The sequence below is a fragment of the Crocodylus porosus genome, unplaced genomic scaffold (genome assembly GCF_001723895.1).
Source record: "Crocodylus porosus isolate Cpor-Errol unplaced genomic scaffold, CroPor_comp1, whole genome shotgun sequence".
Lineage (NCBI taxonomy): Eukaryota > Metazoa > Chordata > Crocodylia > Crocodylidae > Crocodylus > Crocodylus porosus.
This window is the reverse complement of record NW_017728911.1, coordinates 2,316,373-2,339,896: the sequence shown is the minus strand read 5'-3', so window position 1 is coordinate 2,339,896 and position 23,524 is coordinate 2,316,373. Positions and strand designations below refer to the sequence as shown.

Genomic DNA, 23,524 nt, shown 5'->3' with positions numbered 1-23,524 from the left:
GCTAGAGAGCATTGCTGATGCGGCTGGCCACACAGTGCTTCGAAGGCGTCACGTGCAGCCCCAAAGACTTGCAGAGTCCCCGATCGGGTGCTGCTCTAACAATGCCTGCCTGCGTGGGCAGAGGGCACAACCACCAGCCAGCCAGCCAGCCAGCCTGCCTGCCTGCAGGCCACAACGCAACCAAGACATTGCTGTCTAGGAACGCATGGGACATCTGTCCTACTGCAACAAGACCTGCAGGATCTAGCTAAGGGCAGTGATGCACTTACACACAAGCTGAGGGGATCCTGCCACAGAGAGGACTAGAAGCTCACTATTTGCCCAGGGTTGCTTCTTTTCCAGAAGACAAGCACTAGGTTACAAGCACTAGGTTTTTACTTGGCCCCATGGGGAACATACCAGCCACCCATTCTCACCGCTCCGTCAGACCGTGGATGTCTCCTCCCCACCCCCTCTCACAGCTGAGGCCACTTCCAAGTGGAGATGGGCTGAAGCTGCAGCGTGTGGATCAGAACTCAAGTGAGAGAAAGAATGGGGCGGCATTTGGATCCAAGGGTTTGGTTTGGATCTTCCTTCGTTTGAATGTGTGCCTGACCTTTCCCTCCCAAAATGGTGCCCCCACCCTCCCCCAGGTCCTTCCAGCCAGAGACATCTGCTAAGGGTACTGGGTTTAGCAAAAGGCAAGCCCGATCTAAGGATATTTGAATCACACTGGATAAATTAAGATTTCACCTGACTCTTCCCTAAAACTCATACAGGCTAGAGGAACCCCGCACTAGTATAAAAACCAGAATATTCCTGTCCAGCAACCTTCCATCCTAAATGAAAATAGAAAACAGCCCCCTAGCCTCCTCACAGGTTTTGAAAGGCTCTGTCCACGTTTTTTTTTTCCCCTTAATTTATTTTCAGGCACTTTGGGTTTCTCTGTTCTGTTCTATACCCCTCTCAGTAGAAACAGGAAGCAATGGGGAAAATCTAGCAAGACAGCATGTTCTTGAATGATTTTGAGCTTATGGCCTTAGCCTGTTTGTTTGAGCATCTGAAGTGCAGACTCCAGTCATTGCCTAACCTGTCCCTGATGACTATCATGAGCATAGGCAGTAATAACCAGGGAGAGTTATGGCTACCATCTTGTTACAAGCCTCTGGGGAGCATTTGTATCAGTGTTTATAGACTGGCCCTGCACATACTGGACTCCCTCTTCCCCACAGGAGGAAGGGCAGTTTGGGTAAGACTGGTTGGAAAGTGGTGGGAGGGGAATAGGAGGCAGATTTCCACAGGAAATTTCAAATTTTTAGTGAAAAATCAAAATCTGAAATATTTTAGCTGAAGAAAACCTAAAATGCTGGCACAGCTGAGAGTGGCTGATGGGAGCTGTATTTCAGGCCTCACAGTCCAACTGCATCTCTCACAGTCTCCATCCTTGGCTAGGGCAGGTGCTGAATGATGGGAGATGAAGTCCAGGTAGGGAGCCTGGAGTGTAGAAGAAAACAGAAGTCTGAAGCCCATTCATTTGGGGCTCTTACAAGATGCTGCAGTCAGACACTCAGGAAAGAAGACGAATTGTCAAAGACATGATGCTACCACATATCTGTTGAAGCACATCTAGCCCTCCCGTGGCATGCTTTCATTCAGAAGTACATTGGCTTTTGTTTTCTGTGGCTTAATCCTCCTTTACAACTTCAGTTGATTCATCTTAGCTTTTCCTGTGTTTCTGCCTGGAGAAGAGCTTCTAATGCCCAAGGGCTCATAATGTCTGGCCTGGCTGGTTTGTACATGAAGCAACAATTGAATGTACTGTAGAAAACAAGTCCCGCTAGATTTTTGTCACACAATGTCTTTCCCAGGTGGCATCTAATCAAACATGGCAGAAGACACCTGACTCTTGCCCTTGCTTTGTGTAAATGGGGAAAAGTAACAGGAAAGTAATTACGTTGTTGAACTGGAAAACTAATTCCCAAAGAAGGGCTCGGTGGTGGAGAGGAGAACTGTGGCATGACTGTCAGCTGTGGAGACTTGAACAGCTAAATCTGATTAAGGCACATCAACAAGAGCTTTGAAATTGTAGTTCCCAGTGGGTACACTGCTAGAGCACCATACAATTTGGTGTTGTTAGCAGGCTCTGAGCAGGGAATGGGTCAACAGCAAGGGAGGTGGAAAGGAGCAGTGGAGTAGAAAATGGAGCTACAGGTCAGGGAAGAGATGCATGGAAAGAGCTGACTATGGTTCCTGGGCTTGGACTATGAGGAGATGGGGGATACGTAGCTGTCACTATGATGGGAGCAGACTTGTATGGGGACCCCAGGAGTGGAATATCCAAGCTGCTGCAGCTCAGATGCAAGGTGTATTGAGAGAGCTGAGTAGGAGACTAGCAAGTAACAACACTGGGAACTTTTAAGACCCCAGATTTATTGGAAGGCCACGGCCCCAGCCATCCAACGCAGTCTACACTGTCCATATCTATAGCTGGTCTGCTTCCCCCAGTGGCTTATGTATGGTGAACTCAGGCTTCTGTGCAGGTTAGAAAAAAATTACAAGGGAGGCAGCAAGAAAAGTCACTGTTCCTATTATCCTAGCATCTTTCTAAGGCAGGATATGAGACAGCACATGCTGCTGTGGCTAATAGCCACTGCCCAGAGACATATCATCAGAGGCTTCAGTGACTGCTAACACATATGCTGCTGACTCCATGCTCACCACTACATTCCTGCTTTTCAGCTGGCCGGGGTGCTTTGTACCTGTCTCATGGTCCAGTGGGGCACACAAATGTCCTGCTGTCTGGCTCTGGAAACCTGTTTCTTCTACCCATCTACCATTTGGTCAGCAGAGCAGAGGGTCTGTGGACACACACAAAGGAAACGCTGGTTAATATTTTCCAAGTTATCCCTGAAAGACCAAAATCTTTCAAAACTGTGACCTGAGACTTCCAAGTTGGCTCCAGAGCAAGTGAAAGTTATGCCTGATCTACTCTGTATGCCTTAAAAGATTAGTCTCTGCTATGCATCAGTGCAATTTGCAGGCATGAGTCTGAGCTTTTACTTACCCCTTGCCCAGGTTAGACACAATGAAGTGGTACATGCAAAATGACTGTTTGCTTGTGAGTGGAGTCGGTTACCAATGAGCAGGTCAGTTCCAAGCACATCACCAGAGAGGGGAGCAAACTCCATGCCATGGGTGCATACTCCTCCCATCAGTGTCATTGGGTTTGTTCTCAGAACAGAATAGGTCCCATGGCCTTTGTGTTCCATGCTGTGGAGTCTTCTGTCCAAGTCTTATGTTGTTTCTTCATTTTTTCTGGTGTGACATGTAGCTTTGGGTGACCACGGTGACCTCAGGGGCAACTGGGATAGAAGATCAGTCAGTGGTGGTAATCAGCACAGCATTAGGGCTCCAAGCCAATGGAGGTGCTGTTTTCAAACATGGCTTAGCAGCAAAGCCCTTTGGCGCTCATATCACTTTGCTCCTAGGGCAGGGCTGTCCACCTGGTGGCCCAGGAGCTGCATACAGCCTCCCAAGGGTTAACCTGTGGCCTCTCAGGCTCCCCCATCTCTGGGGACGGGGCATGGCCCATGGGGCTGAGGGAGCCGGCAGCCAGCGGGCTCGGGAGCACGTGGGGATTCCACACTGAGCAACGACACGAGCATGATGCAGTGGGGGTCGGCCATTGCACAGTGTGGTCCCGTGTGGCGCAGTGCGAGGGGACAAGTGCAGTGCAGCAGGAGGACACCCACCACGCAGTGCAGGCTGGCTCAGATGGCATAGAATGGCATGTGGCCCGTGAAGCATGTGGCTGAATAGCCTGTGGCCCCCAGCCACGCAGAAGCTGGACAGCCGTGCCCTAGAACATCAACCCCATCCAAAGAGACTGTAGTTTAGGTAATTTGATTTTGTTGACTTGAATTTCCCAGGTAAAATCCCCTTCGCACCTTGCCCAAAACAGTCATGTGCTGCCGCTGGCCCCAGTTGAATACCTGCGTTCCTCTGCAGAGGTGATGACTAGATGAAACAACGCCATGTCTGACAGAGAAGGCCAGATCCTCAATTCTTTGACATTTAGTCTTGTCCAGCTTGGCAAATCCTGCAGCAGATTATTCACCAGCACTAATGTGAATGTTCAGACAAGCTGGTTTCAGTTCTGCTTGTGCCCATTTTGCATTTGTTTTCCGCAGATAACCTGGCCAGCTAATTTCCTGGCAAGGTAACAGCAAATCTTAAAGGGACTAGAGGCAAGAAAGCACAGCCAATTTCATACTCAGCCAGGGGCCTGGTTCTAAGCATTATGCTCATCCAGTCAAAGGAGAGAAACAAATACCGTGTGACCGACAGATGTCCAATGGAGACATCTGAAGCTGACGCACTTGAAGCACGCACAACATGCACACGGCCCATGAGCAAGCCAGTGCCTGAAATTCACTTGCATACAAGATGCAGCGATTTGTTTCACACAATGACACAAAAGCTGCGGACACTGTGATTGGTTTGCTGACTGAAATCAGGCTCAGACAGAAGTCAGGTCCAGTTTACACAGGACCCTTCAGAACGAAAGATGCTGCATCCACATCGTGATAATAATGGGCCCGTTTTAAAATCAGCCTGTGATCTGGAGGCATATATTTGTAGGAGACCAGCTTTTCAAAGCAGTTTGTGGGCCTGGTTTTCAGAAGAACTGGAAAACTGTGTCTCCTGTTAACTTCTGCTGGAGTTGAGGATCCTCCATTCTTTTGAAAATCAGGCCCTCCAAACCTCAACTTGGGTACCAGAAAAGGATTCACACCCCCTTACTCATCAAAGGCATTTTCACACTGGGGGAAAGTGTGGCTGGGGTGGGGAGGGGGCATGCAGTGTTTATTGTCCCCCCACTCCCAGGCTCTGAGCATCACGTTTGGTTGGTTACAGCTCCTTGTCTGCTGAGAGCAACATCAGTGTTTGGTCAAATGGAAGCTGACTGCGCACATGGGCGCTCATATTAGCCACAAGGGACTGTCAGGCGGCAGCAAACACTTGATTGTGTCCATGGATTCCAAACAGGTCTTTCCATCGGGGCTCTTGGAGAACTCAGCCTTGTGTTCCTCCTATTAGCAGCTGAACCCAGGGGAGAACCCAGCCCACTCCAGGCTATGGGCCAAGCCCCCTCATGGGACATTGTGTCCCTGCAGACAGGGATCACCATAACCCCAGTCCAGCCCCTGGCAGGAAGCAGTGCCTGGGCCCCTAAGTCCAGCCGATGTTTGTGATGGGTCCCCTGAGGCCGGGAGTGCCGTCAGCACAGGATTCCGTCAGCAGTTCTGCGCCCAGGCCCAAGAAAGAAAATGTGACCAAAGTGATTCAAACCTTAAATGGTTTTGGGCAGGGTCATGTCAGGTGTTGGCCAAGGTTTGCATACAGTTTCTCCAGGGAGAAGTAGCTCCTCTCACCTCTCCTCCAGCATCTCAATTTGTCTCCTCCCCCGCTTCCATGATCTGCCCTTGCCTACATCCTGTCTCATCCCCCATTGCACCCATGGTAAACCCTGCACTGTGGCCCTGTTATGTTGTCCTTTACCAAGGTCATCATGCCCACCAGGCCCTGAGTGCTGTGCCGGTTCTCTTCCAAGCTGGCTTCCTTTCTTTCTTACCCTCGTGACTTTCTTAACCTTCTCCCCAGACCTAACATGACCTCTCTACATACACCATGTGCCCTCTATCTTTTCCTTGACCCCCCCGCCTTGTCCTGTGCTCCTCACTCCTCCCCTCTGCCCACTCTCAGTGCTTGCTTCAAACAAGCCAGAACTACACAAAGCAGACCACTCTCAAATACAGCGCATGTCACCTTGTCTTGCTTTAATGCCTCGCCTGGCTTTCCCTTTGCATATCGTCAGCTGGTTTAGTTCACATGTCTTATGAAGGTGCTCAGTTCTTTGGGCAGGGGATGGTGTCTCTTTAAATCTCAACAAAGCACCAAAGAATGGTGTGGAGTGATGACAACAGCGATTGACTTTGCATCGGCAGTTCCTCACCAGTGTGAGCCTTTGCATTGCAAGCCCTGGACCATTTTGGGGCTGCCTGCCCAACTTCCTGTTGATTAACATGTTTGGTACAAGGCTGCACAGGGGGCTGTGACAGACCCTTCCACTATAACCTCCCTCTAACCAGCCTTAGTTCCATCCCCAGTAGTCTCAGGACTAGCATTCAGGTCACCTTCATGCAGGACTTGGACTTCCACTTTTCCTTGTCTTTTGACATCATTTCACATGTTTGCTGGTGGATTTTGAAGACTTGCCTCAGTTTTGTAATAGTGCAATTAGTGTGATAGAGCAGGTTGGATGGGTGCACTGTGTAGTTCCTTTCTGTGCCATGGTGTTCTTGTCCACATTCTTTCACTACCCAGCTCAGTACCCATTTAAAACCTTCATGTCTTACAGTGAAGTGTCCATAACAGGCCATGGAGGGGAGAAGGGTGCTCCTTTTGCACATTTGCTAGATTCATCCCCAGGCTATCCTCAGTCAGGAATGACAGCTTGAGCATCTATTAATGGAAAATGCCTTGAAATTCTGTCCAGCTTTTGTACACCAGTGGCCTCCAAAGAACTGATCTTATTTCAATCTGGATCCATCTCAGAACCAATGTGGCCAAGGAAGGTTCAATGAGAAAGCAGCTGTTTCATGATCCTGCCATCTTCTCCATTAACAAGTCTCGGTGTAGGCCCATGCGTTCTCTATTAGATGAGTACCAGGCACCATGGAGAGCTCAGCTCCAAGCACCCACTGATGGTGTGGGAGTGCCTGCCCTTGCCTTTTGGGATCCGGTCACTAATGGTGTGATCTGTCTCTGCCCTTGTTCTGTGTAGAACTCAGAGTCAAACTCTTCACTTGGGAGTGGAATATCTCGCCTGACATCATCAGATCCCAAAGGCCAAAGATCTCCCTTGGCACTTCTTGCCTTGATGTCTCAGATTTAATCCATGGGCCATCAAGGCAGCATTAGTGACATCTGAGATAGGATCAGAGGAATCGTTTCAGTGGCTTTTAGATCTATAAGCCCCCCTGCAAGACCAGAGCTAAGATGGGAGAGAGGACCATCCTTCCTCTCCTGGCACCTTGAAAATGTGTATCCAGGATGGCTCTGAGGTTATAGTTAGTCTTGATCTTTGGATTTCTCCCTCCCCTCAAGAGTCTCCTAGAGACCGCTTGCATTTATCATACCCTGGGGCTTCTATGGCACAAAGGACATTGTCTGGCTATCCAGCCAGAAACCATTCCCCTGAGAGGACTTCTGCTAAGTGAACTGTACTTAACGCATCTTCAGAGCATTCTCACTGCATCTCCCTGAAGCCTGCTTTCCTCTTTAGTGACAAGTCTGAAGAATGATCTTTGGAGTCTGGAAAGGTGGTGAAGGAATCAGATGACCCTAATGATCCTTGCAGAAGCTTCCTCTTTTCCCTTACCAGAAGGAAATGAAACCACACCATCCATGAGATGGCAAAGGAAGACTAAATGGACTAAAGGAAGACTAAATGGTGCTATGGGCCTTTCTGGCAGGACTACAACACTCTGGAGTGGTCAGAGGGAGAGAGGTCACAAAGTCTCTTCAGGGTCAGAAACCAGGCAAGACTGTTCATATAAACAAGGGACTCTTCACACTAGCCAAAGACTTCTAGTCCAGGCTGGCTTCACTCCCTTCTGTGACCTAGGGAAAGTATGCTGGAGTATGAAATGATAAAAATTAAGACAATCTTATTCCAGCATAAGATATGGGGAGTGAGGGAGGCAGCTTTCTAGGTAGTGATGACCAGGTACAGTTATGTAACATTGGCTGGCTCTCCAACCTTGAAAAATGATACCTAGCTCTTCTGTAGTGTTTTCCTCCATGGAGTCTAGGAGTTGTGTTCATCCAGACAAAAGAGAGAAACAAATATCATATAACCAGCATGACATGCACATCATACATGACTCGGGTTGCAAGCTGTAGTGCTTTGGGGAAAGGGTGCATATTCTTTACCATGTCTTTCCTGGAGCCCCTTACCTGCTGGAGAAAAACAGGCCACACACTAGACTGAAATCAGAGAGTCATGGCTATCACTGTCAGTGTCTGTTGCCTTCTTCAGTCAATTGAATATCCAAGATGGTTGGGGGTGGTCTTTTTTTTTGCCTTTGAAGACAATGTCAAATAACCTCCATATTGTGTAAGAGCTGGCAGAGATCCTGCCTGTCTCTTGGGTTTATTCCTTACAGACTAAAATAAGCCTCTCCTGTACTCCTCTGACCAATCCCGCTGCTTTCTTGGGTCATCAGAAAAGTAAAGCAAAACAGGGGTCATTTTGCTGTCTCACACCAGTTTTTCACATTAATTTCTTTTCTCTGTAGTATCACATCTAGAGTCTGAATGTGTGCTGTTGCCTGTGAGCCCTTGGTGATTTCCATCTTCCAGTCCAGCTTTTGTTCATCCTATTATAAAAAGGTTACTCCAGGGTAGGTCATGTCTATCCATCAGTATAGAATCAGTTAGGAGCTTCAGAGACCCTTCATTTGAGCCTGTCTGACAGGGCTTCTCCTTACCATCTTTCCTACAAAGCTGTTTTCCGAGAAGCAGATATGTGGCCAAGGTAAAAGACACACATTTATGGCTATCTTCCTTTGATGGCATCTGCTGAGGATAATACAGTACTGCACCCATGCTTTGAATACTTCCACGAAGTGATTTCCCTTAGACTGGTTAAGATGAAATTCTGTCTCTTTCTTCCCTCAACATCATGACTCACCAGATGAAGCAAAGCTGCATGCATCAGGTATTGAGAGGGTATTGTGTTATACCTGGAAAGAACAAAATCCTTTGCAGATTTTCAGGGTTATTGGTGGTATTTCAGAACAAGCCTAAGAGGAAATCAGTTTCTGTTCAGAGGCTGTATAAACAGATTAGACTCCGGATTCAACCCAGATCAAGCAGTGATTTATGGCCAACTGGTCAGGGAGCCTTCAGGCAATTTCCCAGAGCACTTTGCCTGCAACGCTGAACATCACAAAGCAGTTGCCTTGAGTGCCGTTCACACAAGACTGTCTTGACTAAGGTGCTGATGTTGAGAGAAAGTTCTTCTGAGCTTTGTTTAATGAAAGATTATTCCCCAGCCTTACTCCGGTGGGTTACTAGCTGCTAGTCAGTTTGCCAAGTGTGAGAATCTGCAGAGACAGTCCCAGGTAGAGAAAGGATACACACCTGTAACTAGTCTTTCTGCTGCTGGCTTACATTCTACCATCTCCATCCCTTCTTCTGAATGGGTGGAAGGGCTCTGCCAATGAGCATATCTGTGGAGCCATATATCTGGGTGACATGGTAGTAGGGTTTGTGCCTTGCATCCCTGAGGGTGAGCACTTCAGAGACAGTGATAGAGAGCTTCAGGTGAGTAACCTTACTTCATTTTATTCAACCTGATTTCCTTGTCCGATTCATGTTTCCATCCTTTCATGATCAAGCCTTCTAAACCTAGTTACAGCATGAAGTCTTCAGCTACTTTTACCTGCAGTCTAGGAAGCATGAGAACCCCAATACATCTGGCTACTCCTTGCTGGTCAGTAGGTTGCAAAGTCATGACCAAGCTTAGACAACTGTTTGACTTCATTTCCCCTGTCCTGGTTGCTCAGCTAGAGAGAGAGCATGTTTCCCTCTCCGACTGGCATGCTTTGGGCAATGGATTCTTCACTTGCTGCATGTAAAACTGGAGTTCTGAATGTTGGCCCATAGCCAGAGGCCACCAGCTGCATCTAATTTCTGCAAAATACATGACTTGCAACTTCCCTTTGGGTAGAAACATGAAGTTATGGATTGGAGCGACAGCCAGTCCCAGCATGCTTTGTTCAGCCTGGCAACATGGCCTCTCACATCTAAAAGGAGCATGGCATGCCAGGTCCTGAGGGCTATGGCTTACACTGCTGAGTTAAAGCACTAGAGTTAAAGCATGGTGAGACTGCCTACCTCTCACTTTCCATGCATGTGAGCGGATCAGTCAGGGAGAGTCATTTTCCTGCTGGTGCTGACAGCTGGGAAGACTGAGCAGTGGTTTTCATAGCCCTTTATTAAGTATTTAACAATGTTTCCTAGAAGAAAAAAACTGGAGCATACAACCTGGAGTCTTCCTTTGCCACTTGCTTCATGTTCAGAACTATTAATAAGCTAGTCTTGCTCTCTTTATTTAAATATTTTTGTTGTTGTTCAGTGTTCAGTTATTTCAGCAGAGAAACAGCGTGTGTGCTTTCTTGAGAAAATGGATTTAGGGCCTGGCTACCTGCATCCTATCCCCAGTTCCACCTCTGATTTACTGTGTGATCCTGGGTAGATCAGTTACCTCCTTTGTGCCTCATCTTCCCTCCCAGTGAGCAGAGTTAGACACCTCAAGCAAAAACAAGAAGCTGTGCATTTCAGAGTTGCATACATGACCATTCTTGGCAGACAAGTAATAAATTTGCGCATAGATTTTCCAGGGGGATGACCTTGCCAGCTGACATCCAGTCAGGGAACAGAAATTATACCATTTATCTAACCAATCACAGCTGAGCATTATGGAAATGAGTAATTGTAGCCAAGCTGGACAATACAGCATTCTCCAAAGGTATTTGCAAAATAAATCCAAACACGAAAATAAATCCAAATGTTGGAGGATATTCAGAGCGATGTCATAAGTTAAAAAAGCCCAAATTCATCAGGTAACGTATTCATTTGTAATTATTCCCATAGCTTTAGCAATGGGGACAATAATGCTGATCTCTCCATAGGTCATGAGTGAGTGTCAGTTCATGAGTACAAAGCCTTGTGAGATGCTTAGAGGGAAAGGTGTTCGAGAAGGGCAGACATTGGTATGAGGGTCCTCAAAGGCACATTTTCTATTCTTGATCAACCACAAACAGGAATGAAACTGAAAAAACTCCATCAAACCAATTCATCTTTTTTTATGTTTTGTTTCCTCCAACCCAACCACTACTGTACCTAACCAGACCAGGCCAATCATTGCTCCAAGATGGCCCCACAGTTGCCTAGCAGCCCTCTAGCTGTTATGGGAGACCCAAACAAAATCTGTCCCTCCCAAATAAACCGAAACTGTAAGTGACTAACTCATGTTGTCATCGTCCTCTGCGATGACGCCATGTGGCCGGTTGTTACCTCGTTGCATGACTTGACGTTGAGTATTTGGTATCTCTCTCTATATATATCTTTATTTTTTCTGTATCAGTTCTTTTGTTTTGGCGATTGTGAAGTGCCGTATTGAAGCCCATGGTGGATAGTTATTGGAGTGCTGATTGGTCAGTCTTACTTAGTTGTGACCTTTGACCCCTTGAACACCACTTCCTCCTCCTTTGCCCGTTCTTCTTTTCTCTCTGTTGTAATGTAACAATATCTGTATGTGTGTTTCACCTGCATTCACCATATGGCCATGATGACTGGGGAACTGTTGTGATTGTTATGGAATCACCCTTGATTTTGATAGTATTTCTAAAAAGAAATGGTTTTCACTTAATTTTAGTTAGACATGACAAGTCTTGTATTTCCCTTTCTTTGAATCACCTTTTTTGTTTTTTACCTTGTAAAGTAGACTCTCAAAAAGAAAGAAAGAAAGCACTCAGGAATATCCCAGATGTTGATCCTTTGCTCTGAGTCGGAACCTGAAGTCTTGCATTTGTTTCTTGGATATTCCTTCCCATCCCATGCAGGAGGGAGTTCATGGAAGAAAAGCAGAAAGTGACAGTAGAACTTACGGGGCAGAAACTGGGAATTTTTAAAGGGTCTGTAAGAATCTGGTGTCCAGTGCAGAGGGTTTGTAACTCAACTCTTCACCCAGAGCTATTCCATCGTGAAAAGACATTGGATTTCCCTGCAAAGCATTCTGCTTAAATGAGAAGGGATAGAGTAGTCAGCCTTTGTGAATCGTCAGAGCTAGGAAGCCTAAATTCACAGTAGGGAAAAGTGCTAAATGAAATTTGTCAAAGACACCTAAGTCTAAAACCTCAGTTGATTGCATTGACTTCACTGGAATTTCACCAGCAGAGAATTTGGCTTCTGATGTTTCTTTAACGCAGGACATTTTGCAGAGACGATAAACTAGAGGTAGTGACCTAGCTAAGGACCTACATGTTTCCTCACCAGAGTCACACAGATGCTCCTCCATACCACTTAACTAGTTAGTGAGGACCCCAGAGAAGTTAGATATGCGCTGGACTTTTCATATTCAGAGACCCAGCCTCAAATCCAGCTTCACTTCCAGGTGGCAACATGGTAAAGGGAACTCCATTTAACTCCTAAAAGACATTTCTCCACATGGCAAAAGCAATCATTTGCATAACATGAAGGAGGTCTGGTTTCAGGCGGACCAAGGACTGGGACAATAAGGGGAGCTGCTGAGGTCGGGACTGAAGAGTGCATTAGCAGAAGGGTTGGTGGGTCAAGACTGAGATGTGTTCATTGGCAGATCTGAGTGAGGAGCCCATGGCTGGCAGAGTGAGGGCACTGCAAGTCCAAACTGAGGTGTACTGTATGAGAGGAACCCAGGCCTGGAGTAACAGTGGGTGTTTCAGCTTAGGAGGGAAGAGCGCTGGTGGAGCTGGTCAGGCAGTAAGGCTGTAGGACATCCTTGAGTTGCCTTAGCAGAGCTGGCTGAGAGAAAGGAACCCACATTAGCAATATGACTATCCAGTAGTGCCCCATCCTCTGCTACCCTAGTACTACAACTCGACATGTGTCATAGCCTTTCCCAGTGGGCTTCTCTGTATTTTACGTCCAGTGGCTTGGCAGACCCTCAGATGGCTTGGCAGATCTAACATACCTTTTGCTGTCTTGCAGGTTGGATGCCCTGCAACGTTTGAAGAGTATTCCCCTTTTCCCAAGTGCAGTATCCAAACTTGTAACTCTCTTTCTTTGCAACATATAATGGAGGAGGAGGAGGAGGAGGAAGAGGAACCAATGGAGGAGAAGAAACACCGGTGAAAAAAAAGAGAGCCATTTCGGTTGTATCTTTTCTTTTTCTTTTTTAATTTTCCAATTGATTTTGTTTGTTTCTTAACAAGAAGGGAAGGAAGGACGAACAGACAAAAGGAAGAGAGACACAACGATGTTGGACAAAGGCAAACAGGTGCAAAGATTTGCTTAAACTCTGAAACGGCGGCTGCTTGAGAAGACTTTGTGAATTCCTCATGTGGAAAAAGGCAGGATTCTTGAAAGGGATAAAAAACAAACCAGCCCAGGATTGTCAGCTGGGACAGCTCAGTTGCGAGGACAAAAACCTACCTTTTTAAAGCACTCATTTGCTGCTACAAATTTCAAAGGAGGAACTAGGAAAGAGGCTCCAAACGGATATAAACCAAAGCCAGTGGGAATGGACCAGGCTTGTATGTTTCACCTGGATAACATTTTGTTTAAAAGGGAAAAAGGAATTGATTTTTTTTCCACATCTGGCTGGAAAAAAACAGAAAAAGAAATCAAATGATAAGAGGATGTTGGACTTATAGAAGATATATATAAATAAGTATATATATATATATCTATATATATATATCTATATATATATATATATATATCTCCCATGGAGCAGGGTGGCGGGATCTGTTTCTCCCCGCCTGCTTGTCACTGGCACAGGGACATAGGATTACTTCTTTCAAGTCATATCATTCCTTAGAGTTTAGGGACCAAAGGACTATTGCTTTTTTAAATATATATATAAATAAATTAATTTAAAAAAAAACAAAAAGAAAAGAAAAAAGGTAAAAGTATCATGTAAAAGCTGCAAGCATTTCAAAGAGAAACACAAATCAAGGTAACTAAGAGGAACTTTGTTTGCAGTGTAGTGTGTTCCAGTGGCCTAGTGACTGCATAGGTGGTAGGAGTTCAAAGGAGTAAGTAGCTGGGGAATTTTTCTGAGGTTATGGAAAGTGGAAAGATAGTATTTCTATTACAGCAGCCTCTTCTCCCCTCCCCTCCACCCACCCAGCAAAACAAAAAAAAGGGAAGCAAAGTGCGTGGTGCACTAAGAAAACTGGTCAAAAGATCTGATTTTATTTCCCCTAAGAACATCAAAGGAAAATCGTTGCATCTGAAATTCTTCACAAAATATGTGGGCTTTCAAGAGACAAACTTGCAGTGAAAGCTATGGTTTGTTTCTAATCAAAGCAGCCAGTTTCTCCCCAGTGGTAACATTTCACTGTTGGTGAAGGTGCATTTTGCATTTAAGAATCTTGGGTCAACATTTTTTTGACCAGTTTTTCCTTTTGCGGGAGTGATGAGGGTATTGCAACTTTAGTTAGCTAACAAAAACATTTATGGTCTGATTCTCATCTCATTTACGCTGTTTACGAGAAGAGAATCAGACCCATCAACATACACCTGCAGGGCCAAACCCAGCCCCGGTTACACCAGTGCATTAAAGTCATTCTTTGCATTATCAGCATAAGAATTTGGCTCAGAAGCTACAGATAGACTGAGATCTGTGAAGCATGAGTCTCTAATGCTCTAGCATGAGGCTTTATCAGACTATGCCAAACACATATGTGAAGCATACCACTTCTCCATGAGCTCACTCACACATGCAGCATCTCTCCTTTATCCCTTCACCAAGACTCAGATTTCCTGTCAGAAAGGGTCAAAAATATGCATCAGGATACATCTGCCCCTTGAACTTATCTCACTGATAGCTGCATTGACCAAGGGAAAAAACACGCCAGTTAGTAATATCAATTTAAATATCAAGGGCTGGATTCTGCACTGATTTACACCCTCTGCCATTCCAACAGAGACAAATCAGCCTGCATGGGGCAACCATCTGAGCTTATCTTGACCCATCAAGTTTAACTTAGGTCATAATTCATCCCTGAAGTAACTGCAACAGGCCACCTTTCCTTCCACTTTCATTGGTGTTAATCTAAAATAACACCCATGAAACCTATAGATATATTCTTGATTTACAGGCAGTGGAACTAAGAGCAGACTCAATTCAGTTGACTTCAGTGGAGGCACATGTGGACAAGTTAGGATATAGTTCTCTAGGAGGTTGTTGTTACACAAGGATTATGAGGAATAATCCAAACCATCTGTGTTTCCTCCTTCTGGATGCCTGGTTACTCACACCTCCTTGGGGTTTACAACATAAACAAGCCATCAGGATGGAAATACAGTTTCCTGTGGTCCCTGGTGGAAGAGTTTTGAATCTGTGATGAGAGGGATGAACAGACTCTAGGTTAGGTCCAGGTGGGTAGACCTCCAGTCCAACTCCCCCCCAGTCCACATTGGCCTCATCATCAGGTTCAGGTGTTCAGGCCCACTTTCCAGGCTAATTCCCCAACCCTATTCCATATGTCCAATACAATAGAGGCTCCTCCATGAAAGCTAATCGCTGCCTTCCCTCACTTCCAGGTAAAGTTAAAAAACCACACACCAAACAGACTAGAGGCGGACCAATTTCAAGACTCCAGGAGACTCAGTTTCCTTGTGCCATCGAAATGTAGAGAGTCACAAGGAGAAAACTTGTTTTTACTGGAATCCATTAGAGTTTCACCATTGACTTCAATGAGTCCAGCATTCACTGTAGCTGTTAAGACCAGAAGGGGCAATTATGCTCTAGTCTGACCTCCTACATAGTAGAATTTCACCCCGTTATTTGTTTATCATACCCAATAATTTAGTAGATTTGTTAAAGCCAGTGCTCCATTTCCCAGCCAACCATACATGCATGTAGGCATACCACTCTGTTCCCAATGGAGACTCTCTCTGATTATCCCAGTTTTGGCCCTTGACTCCCCTTCTTTGAAATTCTTAGAAGTGGCTGACTTTATGTACCGTTCCTCCCTGCCACTGGGACAGCCTTTCCTTTGAGTCAAGGGGCCCTTTAAAATTCCACTTGTTCTACCAGCAGGCATTGTCCTTTTTCTAACCTGGACTTCCTTGTAATTTGATGGCATTAGCCCTGCATAGCAGGAAACCCCTGTAGGACAGATGGGATCTTCAAGGGGAAGGAGTGTAGCACTTGTGGGATCCTCAAGGAACAGGCATGCGGTTTTCCTTTCACCCATCTGCTGCTTTTCTTTCCTGTTGCCATAAGGCATCAGTTTGTGCCTTCCCATGTGCTTACCCCTGCCACCGTGAGCTTACCCCTGCCATCGTGAGAGCAGATGGAAGGAATCGGGCTAACATCCATAAAGTGAAATGATACAGAATCTAAAATTAGATAACTGAATTGTGTGTGGCCCGGTGTCTGCTCCTGGGGGATGAGGGAACATCTCAAACCTCAAGGCAGGCATCTTTGTAGGATGGCTCAGTGCCTGACCCCAACTCTGCTTTAGCTCTCTGAGTACCCATTGGCATGTGAGTACCTTGCATACCCTGCAGTCCCTATGAGCAGCACTCTGGGTGTCACCTTTCAGAGGACCCCTTGGCATGCAGTACAAAATCCATCACCATGGTCTGTAGGGCTTGGGTTTGTAAGCATCCCTCAATCCAGACCCACCTAACTACTTGCTGAGTCACAGGATGTGTTATACAGCAGCCAAATGTAGACACATTCAGACTTGTTTTATCCAGTTGCCCACCCTCTCTATACCACCAAAGCAGTAGCTTGGATTCACTGCTGTTATGCAGGGGGCCAGTTCATTTTTCTCATGGTGTTAATAATCACATTGTGGTTTATGGCAGACACTGCTGCCTCTGCCCTACAGGAGGACAAAGGCAACATTTATTCTCCAATTCATTTTTTTTCAGGGCTAAATTAGGTGGCACCTTGAAATAAGGTAGTGTGTGGCTGCTGTGGAAGGAGGAGGGGTGTTAGGCACTGCACATACGTAGTGGTTTTCATAACAGTTAGAGTGAGGCATTAGGTGTAAAGTCCCAAGGGCATTGTTCCGGATGCTGCTTTATGGTCAATGCATGAGATTAAAGATTTATTTTAAAAGTCACTTACCCTTGCCATGCCATGCTCCCGTTCCCCTATTCAGAGAACAAGGATAATAATTGATGCCTGTAACGCAAGCGGTACTTTACAGCATAATTCATTGGCTTTTGCCAGCTGGTTTGAGAACACATTGAAAATGATCAGTATTATTTATTCTGTACCTAGCAGATACTGTAATGAGTCCTCCCATTTAGTAAAACTAGAATCATGGACCCAACAAAAGAGCCCTCCCACTCCATAGTGTTAAAACCAATTAGTTTCATGTTTTATAATAATTAAACTAAACTAAATGGATTCTATTAGAGCAGAATCTGTCCATCCCATGGGCTCTTTACTATTGGCTTTGCTGTGTGTTAGTGAAGGCTCATCATATAGGTTGCACCCAGGGCACGAGGAGATTGCTCTCTGAATGGGTAAAGAAAAGTCATTGTGCCACTGGCACCCCCCCAAGAATGCCATTCATGGTATAAAGTGGCTGCTGCTATTGAGGATATTAGTTAATATGGAGCTAGGTGGTCAGTGGAAACAGTCTGAAAGTGGGCAGAGGGGCCTCTAGGGTAATACGATTTAGACAGTGATGTTCCTGCCTTGAGCAGGGGTTTGGACTTGATGACTTCCCAAGGTCCCTTTCAGCCCTCTTTTTCTATATGAAGCCCAGCGACCCATAAAACCTTCTCATTGCTTTTCTTGTGCCAAATGCCATGATCCATGGGGTCAGCGCTGCCAGAAACAATGGGTTTCTAGGGGTTGCCTCTCAATCTTTCATTGATTTCTGTTCACATCCCTAGAACTGTTTTCTGCCTTACAGTGCCACACTCTAGGGCATCCCACCAGAGCCGCAGTACCTGCTTCACAGTAGACCATAACCTGCCCCTGCCTCTTAGCACTGGTGTTTACCCCATCACACTTGCACCTTGATGATTCTCCCTGAGGCCTGCAGCTGCCCCATGGGGGAGAAGGGCTGTGCTTCTCTGAGTAACATTAGTCAAGGGCCAAATCCTGATGCTTGCTGCACTCGTGTAACCCCACCCCACTTTGTCCTTTGGTCTTGAGTGACCAATTTGCGTGATGTCGCAGGATTCTTGTGGCCCATGAACGAGTTGGCCAAAGCCTCAAGGGGAGGAGAGGAGAGGAGGTTTGAGGGGAAATTAGGGAAATGCCCAGTCAACGGGGATGCTGGATGCACAAGGCAAGTGAGGAGACTGGATGCGGCTAGTGCCCTTCACAGCTCCCATTCCATGGTTCAGTTACTGGGCCACTGGACTCCTTTTTCTGTGATCCATTGTTACATTTCCTAGTGGTTTAGAACAGAATGCTTTTGTAGAACGTTAGCGTTTAATGTAGGATATTCCCTCCGTTTGAAAATGAACTAACAAGCAAACAAACAAAAAAGACAATCGACTTTAGTGATCATGTGAAAGTGACTTTTTTTTGTAAAAAAACAAAAAACAAAAAATTATGTACAACCGAGGGGCTACAATCAGCAAACGATACTCATAGTACAAGGGAACGGCACGTTCCAAGCTCTACTTCAAACAGCAGACCGCTGTAACGAACACGGGACCTGGGAGGTGCGACAGCCCTGCCGCTCCAGCTGCCTACGGGAAAGTTAACGAGTGGCCCAGTCCTTGCTCTTAGATAACTGGCCTGAGAATTCAGTGGCTTCCTCCCTGCCCATCTGCCCACTTTAGGACTCGGCACTCAGCATACACATTAGCTCAACCAGGCTGCTTTCAGAGGCATAGAGTTGGATGGGTTAGACTCTGTGCAATCTACAATAAAGGCACGGCAGTCCCAGGAGAGCTACGACCTTAAGTTTTAGAATGGAATTTACAACCTCTGACCACCTGCTAAAAATAGTTGTTTAGAGCAAGAGTCAAGGTACTGCAAGCAGGTCTTGAGTATGCTTCATTACGGTGTATCCTAAAGCCACATGCCTTTGCTCAGAATGGGGGACTAGCTACAGAGTGCTTGAGTCATGTAATCAGTTTGTCACCTATTACCAAAAGGTAAGAAGTTTACTCACAGGACAGAGGCCCTGGTTCTCCTCCATCTTTCACCCTGTGCCGTAAATGACTGTAAGATAATGCCCGGCCTAAATGGTCACATCTTGCATCCATTTGGTCACTGTGCGACAAGAGACAAAGATATGGGACAATGGAAACTTGGGCCTGCCATCTTCAGACCAACCACTGACATGACCCACTACTTTTTAGTTCCCTGAATAAGGCAAACACTTTGAGTTGTTATATGATTCCCTTAAATTACAAATTTTGGAAAGGTTTTTTTAAGGGTCTCGGGACAGCATTCTCCTCTGGTGTCCCATTGCCTGCCATTTTGGTTTGGAATAGCTGCCCACGAAGTTTGGGAACTGCTCATCTCTAAGTGATGGCAAAGTGAAGGGGATCAGCTTTGCTAGCTTGTTCCAATCTGGGGACTGAACAGCAGTGGAGAACAAAGTAAAGGCTCTACAGGATCTGTTAGGGAAGGCTTAACATTATGGTAGAGAGAAGTAAAGCTAGCCTGGCTATTCACTGCCTGAAAACAACTAGTCTATTAGCCTAGGACTGACACAGACAAGAGCTTTAAGGCATGTTCCTCATTAGCTTAATGGCTTGGATGCCACAAAATAGGAATTCAGCCCAGGGTAAGAACCTGACTAAAATAGAATAGGAATAGATGTGAATAGTTGGTAAGGAGCAGACATGGAGCCAACAGAACAGGGAGGCTTAGACAGTGGGACTTCAGATCTTTGGGATTTTAACGACAATCCCAACCCCACAGAAGTCTTGGAAGGAGAAAATTCTTGTGACATGCTTTGAGACCATGGGATGAAGGATGCTTTCTGCAAGAAGGAGATGATTACTATTTTAAAGTTCCTCTAAGAATTTTAAACCATACCTTTAATTCACTGGTCAGTGATTGATCCTAAAACTCTTTTTCATATCATTAAGGTCACAGGCTTTGGTAGTGCTGGATTCCCTGGCAGGCTGGACAGTCCAAGTGTAAAAGGCCACTTCTCCCCTTCTCTTCCTTAAATTTAGCAGCAGAAGAACTAAATGGGAGATTTCCAAAGGGACCTAAGAGGCACCTGATTTTCTGTGGCTTCTGCCAGGAGTTGGGTGCATAGCCCCCTTAAGGCACTTTAGAAAGCTCAGCCCAAAAGAGCCTCCCTGAAGGGCTAAGACAAGAGCTGAGGACCTGCCCCATGAATTGCTTTCTGTTCCATTTTCCCTAGTGGCATAAAAGAGAAATGGAAACAACTAAGCTGAGGGCAACCAGAGGGGTGAGAGCAGCCAGAATAAATAATGCAGTAATGCTCTAATTCCATCCTTGAGCTATCTTGCTTGGGGCAGTGTTTGCTCTGCCATCTCCTTCAAAAGCCCTGCTGATTCTCCAGCACCACCGTAAGTTGGACCAGACCATGATGTGAGCAGGAGGCGTTGTCTGAAGGATCCATGGAACACCTTCATCTCAGTGTCTTGGATGAGCTCTTTATTTTCAGCTCACAGCTTTTACTTCCTAGCAGGTCCCTGCAAACGTGGTTTCATTATTGGTTCCCTTCAGCGGAAGAGATGATCTTTTCCCACCTTAATCTTTGTATACCTGCCAGGACCTACAGCCCCTTGTTCTGTAGCTGAGGTACCAGTTGCTTCTAAGAAAAAGGATACCTTCTTGCCCAGTGTGAAATAGTTTCTATAATGTCTTACGGAAGGGTGGCTGCTTGTTCATGGCCACATGAGACCTTGATCTGGGTCCTCCGCTGGTCTAAGTATGTTTAGCTTCATTGAATTGAATAGAATTGAATTAAGTGAATCCCAAGGAATAATGCTAATTTACACCAGCTAAAGATCTGGCCCTATGTCTTCTTCCCCTCCATTTTTCATTATGAAGCAATTGAGGTAAGGACTCAAGCAGGCAAGTGAATGAATTGGCCAAAACCATAGAACTAGAAGCTACTGGATTCTTTCTTGACAACATCTGCAGTAAGATGGTGGCCAAGTGCCATCCAGCCCTCCTGGAAATTGCAGATGTGGACTTCCAGCTGGATCCTGTCCATCCAAGGTGGCTATTACTGGGGGGTTGAGAAACAAGCAAGTTTTTGTTTGTTCCTAGGATTACAGGAACTTCAGTAGAAACTAGAGCAGGTCAGCTGAAGGATTCAGATGGAGCTGCCTGGAATTTTCCCTCTCCATTGACTTACTCAGAGGTACTGTCCCACTGAGATTTATCCAGCAGGAAAGTGAGAGCAGGATCAAAACTGAAAGGTTTCCACTTTAGGATCCTCCAGTATTAAAAAAGCACTCAATTCCAGACTAGACTTAATGATGGAAAAAACAGTGGCATGGCTCATGAACCATGAACATAAGCGTCGTTCATCTGGTCACAGTGCCCGTACAGCCCTGAAAACAGAGGGCACCCTTTGGAGCTGAAACTGCACCAGCATAACTCCATTAACAAGAACTATTCCTCCCATCCCATAGGTGTAAATCAGGAGTAACATCAAGTCAGTGCAGTTAGACTTCTTTAAAACCAGCATGACTGGGAGGAGGATTGGGCCGATAGAGGGCTGTACAGGGCTGTATAGAGGGCTACACAGCACTCGCTTCAATGTTTAGTGTGTTAAATGTTAATAGATATGTTTTAAGAGAACCAGTAGAAATTTTGATCTCTGCCTTCCTCTGATGTCATGGGACTCTGAGGGCAACAGTGACATCAGCTCCTTCCGAACTAAAACAGATGGGCAGGTTGTAGCTGGAGGAGGAAGGGTAGAATGGGGCAAAGTTGAGCTGTCAGGATGTTTGCCCTCTTGCTTCCTGGATCCTGTCTGCCTACAGAATATCAGTCTAAGATGCAAATGCACTGGGTCCTGGCCAGGCATCAGCAGTCTTGCTCCTAGGGCAAGATCCTAGGTGACAGGCATTTGAGACTCAGCTAAATCACAATGACATACATGCCAGCAATAGCAAGCAAGACTTAGGCCAGCTTATCTTTCCCTTTGGGATACTTTCCCCAGGCATCTGGAAAGGGCTGTGCGACAGTGGGTCTGCAGCGCTGCTGTGTGTGCGTAGAAGTCTTTATTACTCTATCCTAAACAATGCTCTAATATTGCCTTCATTCTGCAGTGCAGTCACCCATGCCTGAACTCTTATCCTTGAGCCTTGGCAGACTTCTTAAGGAACATGCTCAGGAGAATCAAAATCTGTCTGGGAGCCTCCTAGCTGGCATTACAGGGCAAACCTAGAGCACCTTTCACAAGAGGATTTCCCCCTCTTGAGTATTATGAGGTATTAATGTTGCAAGAGATGCAGGGGCAGAACCGGTCTTGGGCCCTAGATGTTAGAGACAGGATGCTAGCCAGCGCGCTCTGCCATTATTTCCTGATAGGGTCAAATGGCCACATAAAGGTATTGTCTTGGCTTATCAAACCCCATCACTAAAGGTGCCATGGTGGGTCCTAGGGAACTCACATAATCAAAAGTAGCCCGTTCATTTCAAAGGGCTACAACAAAAGAATTTCTATGTAACACCAAATTACAATTTTTCTGAAGGGATCGACACCAGTACTGAAATCTGGTGGGAATCTCATGGAAATACAAGGCACAGCAGCCACCGCTAAGGCATGCAGGGCTGTGACCTGAGCTTGCCACCTCAAGCGGTTGTGTTTCTGTCTGGTGTAAAGTTTTCAGATACAGGGAAAGAGCCACATCCGTGATGATGTATGGAGGACCCAGGCCCAGCCTGGCCACTCTGCTCCCAGCCTTATTTTCATCCTGAGCATGGTCCCCATGATTGGTGGGGGGGCATGGTACTCCTGGGCTGCCAGACCACTGCTGCAACCAGGATGGTGTTACAGAAACTGTCGGTTCAAAGGTTCTTTCTGCAGAGTACAAGCAGAGGCAAAGAGACAGCAGCAGGGGTGGGGGGGTGGGCAGGAGGGAAAGGTGAGCACCTTACCCATGGGTGGACTTGCCCCACCTTTTGAGAGTGGCAGTATTTGAAAAGGGGAGGAAACAAAATGGCAGCCAAGCCATCACTGTGCCCAACACCCAACAGTTGCGCTGTGAAGGGTGTTGCAGAGTGTGTCACGAGACTCGGGTTCCAGTCCTGGCTCTTTGGCAAGTCATGTCGCCTCTTGGTGCCTCAGTCTTCCCAGCTGTTGAATGTGGATAATAGGTTTGTACCATTCTTTGAGCTCTCCCAGGAAAGGCACTACAGACATGCAAAGTATGATTATTCCATGGTGCACTGTACAGTCTGACTGCCTTTTCGGGCATAAGGGCAAGGGCTGGTGAAGAGAGGGCTATGCATAGGTGACCATTTTGACCCATGATCCTTAACGACTCATGGCCTGGCTTCTAGTTCCACTAGGGTCTTTGGAGACATCCTCACAGTACAGTCAAGAAGGAGAGTAATTATCAATCCCATCCAACATGAACCACCAGCCCTTGGCCCCGTCAAGCACAATGAGCTGTCAGCACCCAGCACTGACACCTCCCATGGTGCGAGGAGAGGTGCCATTTGAAGGCTGTGTGCAGGCAGGCACATCCAGTGAGATCAGGGCTCCGGGCCAATGCTGTGTGGGAAAGTGGAGCTAGCTGCTGCAGCAGGGAAAGCCCCATCCTCAGA

General features: G+C 46.3%; 1 protein-coding gene across 6 annotated transcripts in view; it reads left to right on the top strand.

Annotated features, from left to right (window-relative positions):
* The window catches only part of CELF6 (CUGBP, Elav-like family member 6), a 192,031-nt gene extending 178,072 nt beyond the window's left edge, over positions 1-13,959 (top strand). For all 6 annotated transcript variants that reach the window (XM_019533279.1, XM_019533282.1, XM_019533281.1 and 3 more), the window contains one exon: positions 12,802-13,959. Coding sequence is in view for 1 of the 6 variants with exons in the window: in XM_019533283.1 (XP_019388828.1) it covers positions 12,802-12,824 (23 nt within the window). In the remaining 5 variants the exon portion in view is untranslated. The remainder of the gene's footprint in view (positions 1-12,801) is intronic.
* Positions 13,960-23,524: the final 9,565 nt, after the last annotated feature.